This window comes from Hippoglossus stenolepis, chromosome 6 (genome assembly GCF_022539355.2).
Source record: "Hippoglossus stenolepis isolate QCI-W04-F060 chromosome 6, HSTE1.2, whole genome shotgun sequence".
In the NCBI taxonomy this organism is placed as follows: Eukaryota; Metazoa; Chordata; class Actinopteri; order Pleuronectiformes; family Pleuronectidae; genus Hippoglossus; species Hippoglossus stenolepis.
The window spans coordinates 27,333,114-27,352,501 of NC_061488.1; the positions used below are offsets into that span (position 1 = coordinate 27,333,114).

General features: G+C 39.8%; 1 protein-coding gene across 3 annotated transcripts in view; it reads right to left on the reverse strand.

Annotated features, from left to right (window-relative positions):
- Positions 1-290: 290 nt before the first annotated feature.
- Positions 291-19,388, reverse strand: part of foxp3b (forkhead box P3b) — a 29,534-nt gene continuing 10,436 nt past the window's right edge. For 2 of the 3 annotated variants that reach the window (XM_035159342.2, XM_035159341.2), the window contains 8 exons: positions 9,370-9,462; positions 8,684-8,771; positions 7,767-7,841; positions 7,427-7,583; positions 7,204-7,280; positions 7,000-7,101; positions 5,054-5,195; positions 291-2,551 (listed from right to left, as the gene is read on the reverse strand). In XM_035159342.2, the coding sequence (XP_035015233.1) occupies positions 2,367-2,551; positions 5,054-5,195; positions 7,000-7,101; positions 7,204-7,280; positions 7,427-7,583; positions 7,767-7,841; positions 8,684-8,771; positions 9,370-9,462 (919 nt within the window). In that variant the 3' untranslated portion in view covers positions 291-2,366. The remainder of the gene's footprint in view (positions 2,552-5,053; positions 5,196-6,999; positions 7,102-7,203; positions 7,281-7,426; positions 7,584-7,766; positions 7,842-8,683; positions 8,772-9,369; positions 9,463-19,388) is intronic. The other variant, XM_035159343.1, reaches the window with a different exon arrangement.

Here is a 19,388-nt window from a genome sequence, read left to right on the forward strand (position 1 = left end):
TTTGGCATTTTCTAAAAAACTAAAGATTTAGAGACCCCAAAACCTGCCTGCATGAGAGTAACTGAAACATAAATACAGTATGACATAGATCATATAATATGCAAGTTTATGGTAAAACCACCTATATGTACAGAACTTCCCTGTTCCAGACACAGAAATTAAAAGAGATTCCTTGGTTTGAGTTTCATATATTATCTTAGCTTTTTGGCGTGTTGTTAAGGCCACAAACAGAAAATGTGAAATCAGGCTCAACCTTGTAGCCACAAAATAAAATGAGGACACCAACCGAGTACCGAGTTTAAACACAAGATAAAGTTTATTTACAAAATGTAAAATAAACTAACTACCAAGATTTACCAAAACTATGGGAGTCTGGAGGTCTAGCCAAAAATAACAAAAGGATGAGGAAGTCTGGGTCAGCCCACAGTGACCATATGACCAAGAACTTCCTCCTCTAAACTAACAAACATGAAAGCTTTACAATTAGCTGAATCATATTTCTATGGAAGTAAATCAGTCTCATCAGATTTAGAAATTTTAAAGCCTTTGAATTTATAGCACTGAATTTGTTTGCGTTGAAGTAGTTAAAGTATAATATTCAACTGCTAAAATTCAGTTGCAAAAATTCAGATTAAACATCCGGGATACCAGGAAAAGCAATCGATAGTCTCAATTCGAACCAAACCTCCGACCAATCAGGTCATGTGTCAGTGGTCATGTGACGTCAGGTGATGCTTGTGACAACGAGAAGCGCCATATTGTCAGCTACGCTACTAGACCGGCCATGGCATCAAACCAGCATGAGGTTTGGTTCGATAACAGACTATCGATTGCTTTTCCTGGTATCCCGGATGTTTAATCTGAATTTTAGCAGTTGAATATTATACTTTGGAATTTTGAAGACTGAAATTCAGTGGCAAAAAATACAAATGCATAACTTCAACGTAAAAAAATTCAGTGCTAGAAATTCCAAGGCCTTAAAATTTCATAATCTGATGAGACTGATTTACTTCCATACATTTCTGACAGTTTACTATGACATGATGAACTGTTTCCTCTTGCCCACAATAATCACGTTCTCCTGTATCGTGTTTTTCTATTTTTTGCAAAGTACTGTTTAGTCCTGTGTCCAAATCTGAGACTTGATACTATTGTTTCTTCGCTCCTGTTTCCTGTCTCATTTCTCCCACTGTACATTGAATTTGGTAAAACCATCGTTCCTTCCCTGTCTTCCTCCCATTGCTTCTGCCACCTTTCATTCAACCTTTGTTAATTGATCCTCAAGTCTCTGCTTTACTGAAGCTGACTGCCACATCACGTGTAGCTATTGTTTTTTTTATCTCTAAGCCACATTTATCATGATTATATTTGCACATTTTGTTAAGCTTCAGAACTAGTGAATCCTGATGTAGAAACTGATAAGTCAGAAAAGGTATTTGTATATCTTATATAATTCATAATGAATAAGATAACAACATATACATATTATAGAGCTCAAATATAGTTATATTTGTCATCAATATCTTATTTTGATATATTTGAGCCAAATATCACATTAAATATAAATCAAGTCATTTTAGGCTGTTAGACTTTTTGTACATTCTTTTGTTATCTGCCATTCTTACATACATTTTGAGGTTATTTAACTAATCTGCAGTAAATGTTAACCTAAAAGCTAAGAGTTCCTGGGTAATTGAGGATTAATTCATGAATTAATTGAAGGTCAAATATACAATTCCTAAGAATTTTTGAGAATCATTAGGATTGTGTTCCAATCCAAATGCTGTGAAACCACACACAAGAATGAATATTGAATTCGGTTGCAGTACCACAAATCCACCGACAGGGGAAGTGATCATTCTCAAGGTCAGGTAAATGTAAACTATGCTGCCACAAATACTGCAACACTAAATGTGACCAGTGGAATTAGGAAATCAAAATTTTATATTTATTATAAAATGTCATCATAGAACAATGTGTCGCAATAATATGCAGTTACCTTTTGAAATATTTGGGGTTTTTGTGTGCAAAAGGAAATAGAATTTCAGTGGTTCATGTCCAATTTCAATTTGATAAGAGATCAATTTGATCAGTCAGGATCAGAGAATATTTAAAAAACAGATGACGTAGTGTAGGAGGATGTTCTCTGCTCATGATTTTATTTTATTTACTGACTGAATAAAACAACTAGTTCATGAATGGATAAAATCAGGCTGAGGACAAAACAGCCACAAATGTCAGCCTCATATGTTACTAAACAACATTTCTTTTGAATTAGAAATCAGTGAGTATGACAACAGCTGTCGATTTAATTATGAAATATAAAATATAATTATGTAACAATAATTATATTATAATTAATATAATTATGTAACAAACAACATAGCAATATTTAATAAGTAATTTGAAAATAATACAAAGTAGAAATGGACATGTGAACACTGCTGCAAACATCGATTACGCCAGCAGCATTGTACTGCCATCTGCTGGTCTTCAGGGGTCCACTGGACAATAATGGGAGAAGGATGTGAGCCACTTGACCGGACAGTCCCTGGGAACACACATTTAGTGACAAACACACTCACTGTATGCTCAATTTAGTCACACTTTTTTCAAATTAATTAATCAATTATGGAATCACATTTGAAGCTGAATAGAAAGTGGCACTGAATGTCAAACTTCATCTTTAACCCCCGACCTCTTCAGTTTCTGTTTTACTTCCTCCGCTTCTTTTTTACCTACTTATTTCTTTCGCTACCAAAATGTCCTTCTTGATAACTTGATTAATAAAATAAATCATTTTAATGATTATAATTTTTATAATTCGTGGGCACAAGTTCTTAAGTCGTGGGAACGAGATAAATAACTCATGGCCACCAGTTATAAATCAGTTCCTTAAGTAATAAATAAGACGACATGTCGAACTGAACTAAAGAAGCTGCTTGGATGAGAGATGAAATGTTTCACTTAATCACATGATGTAGCCTTTATAATGGGCTTTAGTTTGAAACACACTGTCTGCACTGACTCTGATTGTGGCCACACCGTGGAGAAAACGTTTGTCAGTTAAAACATAGGGCCCTATCCTCATGCGCCATGAAGCACCGTGCAAAGTGCGTGGGGAGCCTAACTGCTCTTGTTGAGAGATGTGGCCCAATCCCAATTCACCCCTTGGCCCTACCCCTTGTTTTCGAGGGTTATCTTGACCCTTGAAACGGAGTCACAAAGGGTAGTGGTTGAAATCTTCCCCTACGAATTGGGACAGCCCTTCAAGAAGCTGTTGCATCATCAGTAGTCGTCGCGAAAACCCGACATGTCATCAGTAGTCGATGCGAAAATACGTGATTATCATCGCACAAAAAGATCACTAGCATGTAGTATCACTAGCAACGGTAGTATGCTAGAGCTAGAGCCATTGCAATCTTTTTTTTAAGGTTGTTGTCAAAAAAGTGACCATAATACATTGAAATGATATTAAACTAAGATATTACAATCATTTTCGTAATTTTTAAATCCTTATTAATGGAGAAAATACTACATTTGTGGGTCTCTCTCCCAGCTTGCCGGTGATTCGCAAGGCATTCTGGGTACCCCTTTGTTCGAAGTGAGGGTCTGAAAAATCTCCGTTAGGAGGGGTCTAGAGCCCTACGCCTCGGCCCTACCCCTCCGTCCCAACAGGTATTGGGACAGCCTAGGCCTACACATGAGCGCAAAACGAAGGGGTAGGGCCAAGGGGTGAAATGGGATTGGGCCTAAGATGTAGCCTACTTGGTGGTAATAATAAAACATAGTTTTATAATTTTATCCTCCCCTTTACATAAGTTTATCATAACAAATTAAATATTGGTTTGGAATGGGAGATGCATAGTTTACAGATTTACCTTGTGACGCCCCCCCAACATCTACTGTTAGTTGGTAACTTTAACTGTTGGTCACCTACATGTGCATCCGATACCATCAACTAGTGGTGGGCATTCATTAGTGCGGTAGAACATACAAGGTATACTCTCCACTTGTCCTATGTTCTAAAATGGGACAGTGCTTAGTTTAAAAAAGGCATAGAGGTAATGTCTGATCTACTAAGCGGGTCACATGGCTTTCATAGTACTGCCATACAAGTTTTACCTTTAGCCTCAGCATACCGTAAACTTCGGCCTGTATCATTGTTTAAGGCCAAAAGCAATTATATCCCGAAGATCCACTAACACCTTCTAACATCTACTGGTAGTTTTCGTTTTACCTGATATAAATTAATATTGTTTTGGGACTGTTTATTTATTTTTGTTTCTTGATTTGAGTGCAGCCCTACTAATGCGTGTCTGTTTTCTGTATTTTGCAGAAGTTGAGAGCCTAAGGTGGTGGAGCCTGGTGTCTCCATCCTGTGTGCTGTGCCTTACACCCCTGGACTGGTTTTAACAATTCTAACAATTCTTGGTTTTGACTCTCCCTGGAAAACCTCTCCTCCCTCGCTATAGCCCGCCTCTCCACTGGTAAGTCTTAGCTCTGGATCATTCCCCCCTGCTTATATGTGTGAATGGTGTGTGACAGCTCCTTTAATAGTTAAAATGTTGTCATTATTAATAAATCAATATTTTTGGATGGAACCATGTCTCTTGCTCTTCAGTATAATGAACCTGAATGCCTTATGTCTGAGGTAATTCATTCCCTGGGTTAATATCCAGGTGTGGCGTTGTTGTATTTTCCTTGATAACACTGGTTAATGCTCATCTAGCCAATCACAAGTCCATTATAGAGGCTGCATCATGTGATTAGGTGAAGTGTTTCATCTCTCATCAAGGCGGCTTCTTCAGTTTAGTTCACCAGGTCTTTTCCTTAAGAAACATATTCATAACTCATGGCCACAAGTTATTTACTGTATCTCATTCCCACAACTAAATAGCTTGTGGCTACGACTTCGGAATATTTTTTTCCCCCAAATGTCACCAAAGGGGCTAGAGTTTAACCTTTCAAGGAATGAATATCTGCCCATTTACAGCACTTAACTATTCAGAGCAGAGTTGCAAAGGTGTGTTTGTTGTGAGGATGTTTGTACCTGTGATACTTCTGTCCCCTCCTTCTCTGGTACTCGGTTTCATCGACTGTCCACACAGCCCCCTTTCCTCCCTCCACTCGTACAAAACACTTGTGTAGGCTGAGGTTGTGACGCACAGCATTCTGGAGACAACAGGAGAGTTCTGTTGTCATAAAGGTAAGGTTAAATGGTCTGTATTTATATAGTGCTTTTCTAGTTATCACTTAAAGCTCTTTACAGTACAGTCTTTGCCATACAAACATGCATTCATACAGTGCATATACTGTATGTGCAGCACTTTCTCTATGAGAAGGGGCAATTTTGGGTTTCAGTATCTTGCCCAAGGACACTTTGGCATGCGGAATGGGGAAGACTGGGATCGAACAACTGGTTAGAACTTCTTTGCCCCCTCAGCCACAGCCGACCCCAAGTCAAACAATTTCTGATGGAATATATCATATTACTTACAAACACATTACCAAACCACAAGGCAACAATACAATGGTGTTTAACAATGTTCAAGCCAACCTGTAAACACCAGTTTCCAACCTCCTTGTTAAAGAGATATTATGTCTCACATGACCAGCTCACAGTTAATGTGAACTTTCAGCCTATGTTAAGTTTTCATCAGCTGTGCACAGGAAAAAAACTAGAAAGCGTTTCACAGTTGTTGTTGTACAACATTACTTTATAATACCACAAGATGGTTTAACTTAATGAATGGACACGTGCCTTATTATCAACAACAACGTTGTGCTGCAAAGCATTGAAAAAACAAGGTGGTATCCCATCCACCACTGGCGTTTGTTCTCGCTCACAACTTCTCTCCCAAGCTTGTAACTTAGTGGTGGCTATTTTATGTTAGTGAGATTGTTCTCAAATAACTCTCTGCTATTGAACAAGACTGCATGGGCAATTGAATGATTGATTAATTAATTACTTAGAAAGTTAGTTGCTATGGTACTGTTGGTCAGACTGTTTTAAACTATATGGATTGCAATGTGATGTTCTGCTGCCTAGGAAAAGTATATTCTTGTATTTTTGAAATACAAAGATACAGTAGTTTATTTTGATACAATTACGGTATTTGGTAATTTATTTTGTAATGCATTTGGATGTATCTTTGCCCATCCCTTGTATATATATATATTTAATCACATGGTTGCTTTAAAATAAGATCTTAATTTTCAGGTGAAAGAAAGTTCGTGCAAAAACACAGGGATTTCCTAAACATCCGTTAAATCTGCAACAAAAAGGCAAACGCCGCGAGATCGGTTGTTGTTCTCTTTTCACTTGCGCTACGAGAAGTAGAAAGTAGGTGCATTTGAGATGGACTTAGTCTGACTGTGTCCGACTGTGTTCGTTTTTTTACTCCACCCCTGCAGCCACTGGCAGATCACATCGGAGGATAAAGACAGCTGCAGTCAGACCAAGTCCAACGTACCTATTGTGTGACCTCCTGGTGTAAAACGTGTATTGAAACAGGAACAGTAGTTGGCGGTATGCACCTTGGAGTTGTTTGCCATCCACAAGTGAACCAAGAGAAGAATAATTAAATTAATAAAAGAGTTTTTGTGTAATATTAACACTTGCAAATGATAGCCATGGGTATTTTCCTAATTCCACCATCCAACCTATGTGATGAATTCATAGTGTTGCTCTAACAAACCTTGCATGCCAAAAAACCCTGGCTTAATAATCAGAATGTTTGTGCCATTTTGTTTGACCTCACTAAGGGATGTAGATACTGTAGGTGGCTAAATGGTAAATGGACTATCTATATAGCTACCTCTAAAATGCTTTAATGTCACCTTCACCCATTCACACATACATTCATACAGTGATTCTATATGCAGCACTTTATCTATCACACACCATTGATACACTGTCAGGGGCAATTCTGGGTTCAGAGGAACCTGGGCTCAAAGCAGCGACTTGAATGAATTTGTAATAAAAACATTTCAAACCTTCCAGGTAGCAGTGTTGTGTCTGAAGTAGAAGAACATTGTGGTAAACCAGTTGTAAATCTCATTAAGTGTGAGCTGTTTTTCTGGAGACTCCACGATGGACTACAACACAAAACACAAAACAAGCTGTGACAACTCAGCATTGATTAAATAGCCACTATAATAACGATTTATTTTTACTACCCAATTTGAAATGAAACTCACCAATCTTATCAAGAAGGCATAGGTGTATGGAGGCCTGATGTTTTTGTATTTGTAATATTCAATGCTGGGGACCAAATCTGTGCAATAACAATAATGATATGTCATCAATTCATAGTGTAAAACATATATTGAAATTTAAATACATTTTGAAATCTTTGAACAAGTTCCTTTTGTTTTTTCTGTAATACTTTATCAACTATAAATATCTGTGGAAATGTTTTACCTGGCAGCAGGCTGGCAGAAGCAGTAGTTCTGTAGCCATGCTGGGATAACTCCCCCAGCTGTTTCATGCACCACTGTTGCCCTCTCCTGTCTCCATCTGCCACGTGAGGCTGTGGGAGGAACAGAGGAAGGCTGTGTGGCCACTCAGAATCTGTCCTCTGCGTACAGTGATGGAGGTGGACAGTAACAGACAATGATACTTGCTTTTTTTATGCAGAGAAATCATAAATAGAAGACTTTATATTCTAGTCTTCTTAACATTACAAAAGCTACCCATGTTTAATCAAGTAAATCAAGCAGACAGAAATAGTTAAAGCCAAGAATAACAAGAGCCAACATACCAAGCCAGTGTGTTTGAGTTCAGAGAGGTGTAGATGAAGTTGCATTGCAAATAGTTTCTGTTTTTCCAGGATGAGCTGAAACAATAAGTATTGGATTTACCTCATTTGTGCTTGAATAAGTCATCACACTCACCCAAAGTTAGAAATATTTAAGAAAATACGGTTCAGATAGTTGAAGTAACAGATCCATGAGTTTCATACAAAACAATGTGTCTACACTGTACATATTAGAAATAAGGCTTTTTTTTCACAAGCATATTATAATCTAAAAATGTGTGCACATTGTTGAATTATTTATGGTTTAGTATGGCAGAAAATCTATATGCTCTACAGCAACACTGTATATTTTTACAAAGATAAAAACTGAATATAGTAAGGAAAACTTTGTTGTATATAATCTGTCAAAAAAGCAAAGATCACAATGTGACCAGCTGAGATCAAGTGTTTTACCTTTTGACTGTGGAAACTGGATGATACATTAATTGAGAGAAGGATAAGTGGATCTGTCCGATGTGATGTCTAAATGATGTACTTTTGTCTTGTTTTCTACTGTCCCTTTTTTCTTTTTTTAATTCTGCAATGGTCTGTTTTGTTAGATAAAAAATAAATAAAATGATTTTGTACACATGGCTGAAGTGCATAGATTGACTTGAGTTATCCGGAGAAAACCTAGGAGACTAGAAAAAAAAGACAAAGACAAAAAGAAAATTCTCTATCAAGTCAGTTTGTATAAGTAAGAGTTGTGTAAGCAATGTGTTTTTTCCCTTGTCTTCTTTCCACAGGTTTTGTATATTTAGTAAGAGAAGAATATGTGTGTGTTTGTAAATAAGGGCTTTTTTGTAACCCCAAAATGGGATGGGAAACTACATTGATATTTATTGTGTACTCGTAAAATTCTATGTTCTTCTATGTCCCACCTGACTCTCCATACACTGGACAATATCCTCCTGGACCCTGCACTGAGCAATACTTCTGTCACCATGACTGTGTTCAGAATGGAGATGCCTAAAAGACAAAACAGGGCAAAGTTTTTAGGTCAAAATGCTCTTGTATGCAATGAAATCCAAAATTAGATAAGAAGCTCTACTCCCTCTTTTAGGTACTATAAATAAATCTGTCCTCAACCAGAGCAACACTTAAACCACTTGAAATGTTATTTAAATTAATTCAACATTTTTCACTCTACTCCCATATGGATGCATGAATAGATAGAAGAAGGTACATTTCAGTCCGTCTGCCAGTGTGGTTGAGGAAGGCCAGACAGCAGAGGAGGAAGGTGAAAGCTCAGAATAGTACATCTCCGTCCATAATGGCTAAGAGCCAATGTATAACAATCTGAAAAGAAATTTTGAGACCCAATGTCCACTTCAAGGAACTGGTGAGAAATACATAACATAAATAACATTTTTAAAAGATGTTTCTTTTGACCACAATACTAATACTGGAATTGTCTAAAAGAATTCTGGGTCTCAGGAGGCTAAGTACATGGTGCTGCCAGGATTGAGCAATCCTCAGCAATCTGTGCTTAGTGAAGGTGGGAAATAACCATTCCAAAAAATGCTTTAACACTTAAATGATTCAATGTATTCAGCAGTCTACTTACTTTAAGAAGCTCGGAAAATCGGTAGACAAAGCCTCACAGCCGGGCCAGCGACATAGGCCACTCACAAACAGAGCACTGGCCCCCTCAGAGATGCTGGAGGGAAAAGGAAAGTCTCAGTGACATCATGTGTAACGTACAAGATGCCACATCCTCCAGCTCTTCCTGGGTGATCTTTTTATGTAACCAGGCCAGATGACATATGTAAACATGTTTAATGGGGTCTCTTTCAATCAAATCAATCAAATTTTATTTGTATAGCCCATATTCACAAATCACAATTTGTCTCATAGGGCTTTAACAAGGTGTGACATCCTCTGCCCTTAACCCTCAACAAGAGTAAGGAAAAAGTACTAAAAAACCTTTTAACAGGGTAAAAAGAACGTAGAAACCTCAGAGAGAGCCACATGTGAGGGATCCCTCTCCCAGGACGGACAGAAGTGCAATAGATGTCCAGTGTAAAGGAGAACATCAGAAAGATAAGGGTATTTGCAGCATTGATTAGAATAAACACTTTGTAGCATAATGGAAGGTCAATGAATTGATGGATTATTGTCAGTAATGGTCGAGTATCTGAGGAGACATATTGTATATCAAGCAGTCTTGTTGTAATCATAGTCTATGGTCAGCAGCCACCACGATCAGGATCCACAGCCGCCCCTGTGGCTGAGAGGTAGAAGACTTCAAAACCTGAAGTCTTCAAAATCCTGAAGTCAAGTCAGTAACATGTATTGATGAGATATTCATTTCTTTGATGTGATAAGGATTGAGAAGAGGAAGGAGAAGCTGGGAAGAGAAGCTCCATGTGTCATATGTCCCTCTAACTATAAGCTTTATCGTAAAGGAAGGTTTTAAGCCTACTCTTAAACGTACAGAAGGTGTCTGCCTCCCGAACTGAAAGTGGGAGATGATTCCACTTCTTTAAGGTTGGACATGCCTGGAAAACCTCAACAGGGAAGCATCATATACGTCACATCAACTGATTCCTTTTGAGAGGAATTGTTATCATCCAAGCTTCTTCTGGATGTTTGAACTTCTTGTCTAAGTCATTCAAATGCTATTATCCAACTTTTTTTGTTAATAACGAAAAGCTCAGGACCATCGAGGTAGAGTTGGACTGTTGAGAACAGTGCTCAGTGCCCACTAACGGAGCGATGCTTGCGAGCTAGTTCAGGCAGCCAACTCGAGCTGCGCTGCTCCAATCATGTGACATACCTCACTCTTCACAATCATCTATAATACATACCCACCCTATTAAAATGTCCCATCACTCCCTTTGACTGCCCCCGCTCCTGCATCAGTATTGCTGCCAGTTCCTTCAGCGTCTCAGTGTTGTCCTCAGGGGAAGAAGTCAGCTTTATTCCCGAAACTCGGGTTCAATCCCTTGAGATTCACTCCGAGTCTGAATCAGTCCACGCCATATGGTAAATGTAAATGGTCTGCATTTATATTGTGCTTCTCTAGTCTTGATGACCACTCAAATTGCTTTACAGTGATTCTATGGGCAATTCGGGGTTCAGTATCTTGTCCAATGAAGACTGGGATCGAACTGCCAACTTTGTGGTTAGAGGATGACCGCTCTACCACCCGTAGCAATAGCTTCCGCAAACAACCTATCAGCGGGGTGGCCTGTGCACCGCATCCAGAAAGAGCTGTTAATTTATCAGGCCTTAATCACGAGGAAGTCTTACAATTAAAACTGAAACCGAAACGACATGGAAAAGTAGTATGATTGCCTTGACTGATGACGATCTCTACGCCACCGAGCCGCTGAGTGTTTGGTGCACTTTACCTAAATGAAGCCTATTTTTACTCTGTCAGCTGTAAGACACCTGATTCAATTCAAATTTCAATTCAAAACAACTATATTTGTTCAAAGGCACATAGAGCATGTCCAAACACAAGTAAAAACAAGAAAGAAAACATCGATAACATCAGTGTATGTATGAATATATTTATACACTACAGTATATATTTATCTGCTGCTGATGTTCTTTAAGGAATCGCTCATGTTATCTGGTGATAGTCGGAACACAGATAAACGCTGCATAATTAATAACAGGCCCCACAAACTGATGATCCTCATTCATAGGAGACCCCGGGAGGTATGAAGAAAATACACACGTGGCCAGCTCAACGCAAAGTGCTTTTGTTTGACACTGGTGATCCTAAAATCAATGATCCTATTTTCAAAGCTAACCTTGGCAGAGTTCAGCTTCACCATGGGTCTTTAGACCAAGTTTACCTGAAACACAGGGAGAGCCTCAACGCTCACTCACAATCAAATCAAATCAAATATACTTGATTGACCCATAGGGAAATTTGTCTTGGACCAAAGTGCTACAGCAGCTGCAGAAGAGTACATTGTACAACAAACAACAACAACAAAAAACAGTACACAAGGACATATCACGCAAGACCTAGAATAATAATGCAGAATAAAAGTGATATTGCACCTGCCCGAAAAACACTACAAGGATATAACAAGATAAGCCAGATGAAAAACAGAAACGGGCATTAAAACTTAAAGATGTGCTAGACAAAGTGCAATTATTTGAGCTAACTTCCCACACAGAAAGTCTACATGGGCACTCCATTTAAGATTGCAGCTGTATGCCCAGATATGTAAAAGTGCCCACCTGCTCGATAACATTGTCAGTGATTATGATTGGGTCATGGACTCTCACCTCTTTGGGGTCAAATATCATCTCCTTCGTCTTTTTTATGTTAAAAATTAGATGATGACTGTCACACCAGTCTTTAAAGGTGTCAATCTCATCGAAGTATATTGCAGGACAAACATCAACATCATCGACATCCCCCTTGAGCATATTCACAATGATCTTTTCAAAACATTTCATAACTACAGATGTAAGCGCTACTGGTCTAAAGTTATTGTTAGTAGCCGGACATGATGTTTTTGGCACTGGAGTGATAATAGATTTCTTCCAGAGCTCTGGGACAGTGTGCCTGTTCAGGGACTGTTGGAAGATAGGAACCCAAGCAGCAGTGAGTTCCAATGCATATACAATGCCTATAAAAAGTATTCACCCCCCTTGGATGTTTCACCCTTTTGTTGCTTTTATACATGAAATCATGGTCAATATAATTTGGCTTTTTAGACAAGAATTTGCAAAATAAGCTTCTTTCATGTCAAAGTGAAAACAGATTTTTACAAACTAATGTCAATTAATTAAAAATATATAGTGTAAAATAAGTGTTTGCATAAATATTCACCCCCTTTAAAGTGACTGACCTAATTCAACAGAGGTCCAGCTAGTTGATGCCAGCAGTGTCACAATTAGTGAAATGGAGATCACCGAGTGCAGTTGATGTGTGTCAAGTGATTGGAGTATAAAAACACCTGTGTCTGGGAGGTCCAGTCTCTGGTTCATCAGGATTCCTGCTACAATTGCAACATGAAGACAAAAGAGCACTCCAAGCAACTCAGAGAAAAGATCATTGAAAAGTATGTCAGGAGATGGCTACAAAAAGATTTCCAACTCACTGGACATCCCACAGAGTTCAGTTAAATCCATCATTAAGAAATGGAAGGAGTATGGCACTTGTTTAAATCTGCCTAGAGCTGGCCGTCCTCACAAACTGAGTGACCGGGCAGGAAGAAGACTGGTGAGGGAGGCCACCAAGACACCTACGACCACTCTGAAGGAAGCTTCAGTGGCTCAGATGGGAGAGACTGTACATACAACAACTGTTGCCCGGGTTCACCAGTCGAAGCTGTATGGGGGAGTGGCAAAGAGAAAGCCACTGTTGAAAAAAGCTCATATGAAATCTCGCCTGGAATTCGCCCAAAGGCATGTGGGAGACTCCAAGGTCAATTGGAAGAAGGTTCTTTGGTCTGATGAGACAAAAATTTCGCTTTTTGGCCATCAGACTAGACACTATGTTTGGCGAACACCAAACACTGCACATCACCACAAACACACCATCTCCACCGTGAAGCATGGTGGTGGCAGCATCATGCTCTGGGGATGCTTCTCAGCAGCAGGCCCTGGAAGGCTTGTAAAGGTAGAGGGGAACATGAATGCAGAAAAATATCGCCAAATCCTGGAGGATAATCTGACTCAGTCTGCAAGAGAACTACGACTTGGGAGAAGATTTATTTTCCAGCAAGACAACGACCCCAAGCATACAGCAAAAGCTACACAGAAATGGTTCAAAGACAACAAGGTGAATGTTCTGGAGTCGCCAAGTCAAAGCCCAGATCTCAATCCAATCGAGAATTTGTGGCTGGACTTGAAAAGAGCTGTTCACGCCCGATCCCCGAGCAACCTGACAGAGCTTGAGCTGTTTTGCAAGGAAGAATGGAGACAAATTGCAGTGTCCAGATGTGCCAGCCTGATTGAGACATATCCACACAGACTCAGTGCTGTGATTGCAGCCAAAGGTGCATCTACCAAATACTGACCTGAAGGGGGTGAATATTTATGCAATCATTTACTTTACCTTATATATTTTTTATTAATTGACATTATTTTGTAAAAATCTGTTTTCACTTTGATATTAAAGAGTTTTTTTTTGCAAATTCTTGTCAAAAAAGCCAAGAATTTTTATTTTTTATAGGCATTGCATATTTAGGAGGATGGCAGGCAGGCCATGAGGACCTGTAGATTTCTTATTACAGACTCTGCTAAAGACACACTGTACCTGCTGTGGTTTAATTATTAGATAGTGGGAAGCATTACATGCGGTTGAGGCCTCAGCCCCCTTCTGAGAGAGGTCCCAAGTCTCATACCTTTGGAAAAAGTAATTTAGTTCATCAGCTCTTACTTGATCGTTCATAGTGGAGAGCTGTATCCTACTGGCGTTCATATTTGTGATGCTTTTCATTGAGTCAGATTTTTTGTGTCCATGGAGCTTTGTTCGACAGCCGCCCAATGTTTTTCTCTTGCTTTTCTCAGAGCAGGATTAAGATCTTTTTTGTGCTGTAGCCACACCCATACGGTCCTTGTTCCTGAAAGCCAGTCTCTTTTTGTTAATGCAGATTTAAACCTCCTTAGTTATGTATGGCTTATTGTTGTAAGATTGTAAATGTAAAATAATTTTTTTCTGAAATACATTGTCAACACAAAATTTAATGTAATCTGTGATAGTCACTGTTGCCTCATCAATACCTAGGTCATGAAAGTCCATGCTAAGGAAACAGCCTCTTAAAGTTTCAATGCTATCTTCAGACGCATGCAGCACAGTCTTTAGCTGGGGCCTGCTTGACTTAAGCGCAGATTTATATGTGGGCAACAGATGAACAGTAGAGTGATCCGAGTTAGAGAGAGGAGGAAGGGCATTAGCTTTGTAGGCACTTTTGATAATACTGAAGCAATTGTCCAGAACAGTGTTATTTCTGGTACCACATTTTACATACTGGTTAAAACCAGGCAATGCCACCTCCAGTTTGCAGTGATTAAAATCACCGAGGATGATAGGGGCCCCTGGAGTGCACTGGAGTTGGGTGTGGGTGCATTCAGCAAGGAGATTTGCAGCTTTTTTTGCATTATCACATGGAGGAAGATAAGCAGCACAGATAATGATGTTCCCAGATTCTCTAGGGAGGTATAACGGTCGCAAAGAGAGAAAGAGGATCTCTAAGTCAGGGCTGCACATAGGGTTTATTATCATGACTTGCTTGCACAAGCTGTTACTTACAAAGATACATAAGCCTCCACCTCTGCACTTCCCTGATGATTTATTTCGAGTAAACACCATGATACACAAGTCTTTGTATTCGTGACTGTATCTTGTGTTTACGTGGAGCTCATCCATTTTGTTGCACAGCAACCTCACGTTGCTTAAGATCATAGGGGGCAGCGGGGGTCTGTTACCCCTCCAACAGAGCTGCTGTTTATTGCCTCCTCTCCTGCCCCTCCTCTGCCAACGCTGTTTTCCAGCAGGCTTCCCTCTGACGGTCTCCGGGAGAAGCATCAGAGGTGAAACTCCCTCGAGCCGCAGTGCTAGTAGGGCATCCCTGGAGTATACCATCCGAGTTTCCGTGTGCACCAGTGGAGAGGGCAAACTCATACACAGGAGTTCACCAGTCACCAGAAGTAAAAGCACAATAGTAACAAGTGGTGCCATGGCTTCTGCAGTCGGCTATAATTTCTGAACTCGCCCTCTTGTAAGGGAGCTCAATCAACTAGGGCAGTCGGCACCGGGATAAGGCTCCGTGTTGTGTGCGTTTGGTGTGCATTTTGTGCACCACGGGAAGGATAAACGCGTCACTTCCTGCGTCCGTTGCATGGACCATGCCCACTAATCACGCGTTCCACGCCAATAATTGTAGACCACAAGGTGAAAATTTAATGTAAATCAAATTAAAGTTGTAAAACGAGGCTCACCTCTTTTTGGCAGTAGGTGGTGCTATCACTACCACTACATACAGACAAATAGATCTGTTCAGGTCAATAAACAAGTTAATTTCCAACGTGTTTTAAGCCCAAAAGTCCACCAGAAGTTGCTAAGCTAGCAGACGTTAGCATTCCCGGTCCCTGAATGCACCTCGTCTGAAGATATCAGCGGACATTAAGGCTAAAAACATGGTGTAAATGATGCAGTTTCCAGTCGAATTTGAATGTCGGGGCTTGCGGACACTTTGATGACACCACACGAGCAGTACGGAGGCATGTTGTGTTTTTTATGTTGTTTTATTACTTCTGATGATAGGTCACTAATGTCTTCAATTGTATTGGATTTGGCTGCTACACTGTTTACCCCTGAGACTCCTAAAGTCGTTTGTGTACTCAAACACTTCACCCACCCCTCCATCGGCATAGTTGTGAGTAGATAATGAGTGAATTTTCATTTCTGGGTGAACTATCCCTTTAACCCTTTGATACACATGGGTCAAAAGTGACCCGGCTCAGTTTTTATTTTGTGCAATATTTGATTTAGTGGTCAGTGCTCTGCATACTGATTTGACATCCATTTAGTTTGGACTTATGTGCTGCTTAAAAGGACAAACTCTGATTATAGCCTTTACTGTATCAAGGTGGCCCCACGTGGCCCTGATTTCATCGACACTGTGTTGCACATGCGCTCGTCCTCAAGCCCTCTCGACATCCTACCCACATTACTCCTAAAAGTAGTAATCAATACTATTGGCCCTAGCCTTCTTAGAATTATTAATTGCTCCCTTTCCTCTGGCAAAGTCCCCGATTACTTTAAGAAAGCTACCATTCAACCTTTATTGAAAAAGCCAAATCTTGACGAATCATTTCCAAAAATATAACAAATCATTAAAGGCCCATTTCAAAACCCCCATTCATATCCAAAATTCAAAGGTGGTTCTGACCCAACTGCTAGATGTGTGTGAGAATAATACAATTTTCGACAAATTCCAGTCAGGATTCCGGAAATGTCACAGTACGGAGTCCGCTCTCCTTAAAATTACTAATGATTTACTAATGTCTGCCTATGCTGGTGATGCACGGTATTACTGCTCCTTGACACCATTGATCATAACATTCTGATCAATAGACTAACGCAATGCGTCGTCATATCTGGCACTGCCCTTAGTTGGTTCAAGTCAAATCTCTCAGACAAATAACCGTTTCCATCGGAAATAACACCTCATCCTTGGCTCCACTGTTATGTGGAGTGCCACAAGGTTTCATTCTATTTTCACTCTACATGCTCCCATTAGGAAACGTCATCAGCCTTTTTAATGGGATATCATACCATTCCTATGCTGATGACACCCAAATATACTTGTCCTTCAAGCCAGACAACGTCAGCCACATGAGTGTCCTGACAGAGTGCCTATCCGCCATTAAGGAATGGATTTCACTTCCTTCAGGTAAATTCCAATAAAACTGAAATCTTCGGTCCCGACCAGCCAGCAGGCAGAACCCTATCATTTCTCAGTCCCCTGGCAGCCAATATTAAAACTACAGCTAAAAACCTAGGTGTCACATTCGATTCTCATCTGAACTTCAAAACACATGTTAATCAAATCATTAAATCCTGTTACTTCCATCTACTAAAACATCTCTAAAATCAAATTGGTTCTATCTCTCCCTGACCTAGAAAAGTTAATACATGGCTTTGTTTTCTCCTGCCTGAATTATTGTAACGCCCTGTATACATGCCTCAGCCAATCCGTAGTAACTCGTTTGCAGCTTGTTCAAAACACTGCTGCTCGTATTTTAACAAATACAAACCGTGGGGCTCATATCACGCCAATTCTTGCGTCCCATCACTGGTTACCAGTTAAATTCAGGATTGATTTTAAGATTCTTTTAATAACTTTTAAAGCTCAACATGGGCTGGCCCCCACATACATTTTGCAGGTCTTGACTCCCTATAATCCCAGTCGTAATTGAGATCAGCCAGCCTGTCCCGGTTGGCTGTCCCAAAGGTCAAGGCTGGCTACTCAAGGTGACCGGGGTTTCTCAGTCAAGGCTCCGAGGTTCTGAAACTCCCTGACTGATGAGATTAGGCTCGCTAACTCATTACACATCTTTCACTGCTTAAAACGTATTTCTACAGGAAAGCATTTCCAACATGTGACTTGTAATTATTTTCATTACAACAATTAGTCTTACAGAGTTCAAGTGTGATGTTCCTGATCTCTCTCTCTCTCTCTCTCTCTCTCTCTCTCTCTCTCTCTCTCTCTCTCTCTCTCTCTCTCTCTCTCTCTCTCCCCCCACTCCCATCTCTCTCTCTATTCCACCCACCTCCACTCTTCCCCATAGATAGATGAGTATTTTGGTGCTGATTGGACCATGCACAGAGGAGTTAAAATAAATCCCTCTTTTTTGGCAATCATCTAACTTTGACGTCACGCCACGGTCGCAGTGACTGTACACTAGAATGTTTAATATATTTTAATCTCCATAGAATTAAGATGAGCTTCACTGAATTTAGAGTTGATCTGATGAAAGCTATAAGAAGAGTTTGACAAAATACAACATGTGGAAATGGTCAAAAATGGCTACTTAATTCAAAATGGCTAACTTCCTGTTTGGTATAGCATATCGATCCATGAGGGTTTTTTGTTCGTAATGAAATGACACATGTCACTACAGATTTTTGTACATGTCGGTCATTCATGTAGCTGGGCTGCTCTTTAGGGGGCGCTATTCAGCTATTTTGCCAAACCATTCATTAAAACCATGTCTTCAGGCTGGGGCTGTTTTTTTACACACATGTAGTGTGAGGGAGATTGAACAATGTACACCGAAGTTACAGCAATTTTGTATGTCACGGCGACACGTTGAAATTTGACGCCACGCCACTAATATGGTGTTCGACAAAAACTCAGTTTCCAAAAGACTTCATCATCAATGTCTTGAGGCCCTTCTGACAAAGTTTGACATGGTTGTAGTCAATGGACGAGGAGTGGTACATCAAAGTGTAAGACTTGCAAAAAACAAGACATTTGCTGTTGCCACCAGGGGGCGCTGGTCATGATTTCTGTGTAGATGTCATCAGGCCATGAATCTTGTCATACATGTCAAGTTTGGAGGATATTGGACCATGTATGTCCAAGATACAACAACCTTGTGTTTTGATGATGATTCATAAACATTTTACGTCAAAGTGTGTGATGAAAAATGTGTGTACCGAATTTCGTGAAGATCGGTTAAACCAGACGGAATTGCTAGGTTTTAGGGGGCGCTGTAGGGCCATTTTGCCACGCCCATTTACAGTTACTCCAGAATACATACATTTTCATCAGGCCTGATGTGAGTTTGGTGAGTATGTTCAAGCCATCAAATATGTGATTAACTTGCCTGAATAATCAAACAAAAAGCTATAGGGCCTCCGCACTATCGGTGCTCAGGCTGCCAAAGCTGGCATTTAAGTATGGACAATAAAAGAATATCAACAATCATCGTAGTATAAATGATTATATAGCAAAGGTGCAATATATATATATATATATATATATTTAGCTTATACATTGCACAAGAACAGTGATGAGGTATCACACCGATCTTCTCAGATTGGTAAAGTTTTGCTGTTTAAGAGTCATTCTCTGCCCAGAAGTAAGGAAATTCTGGGAT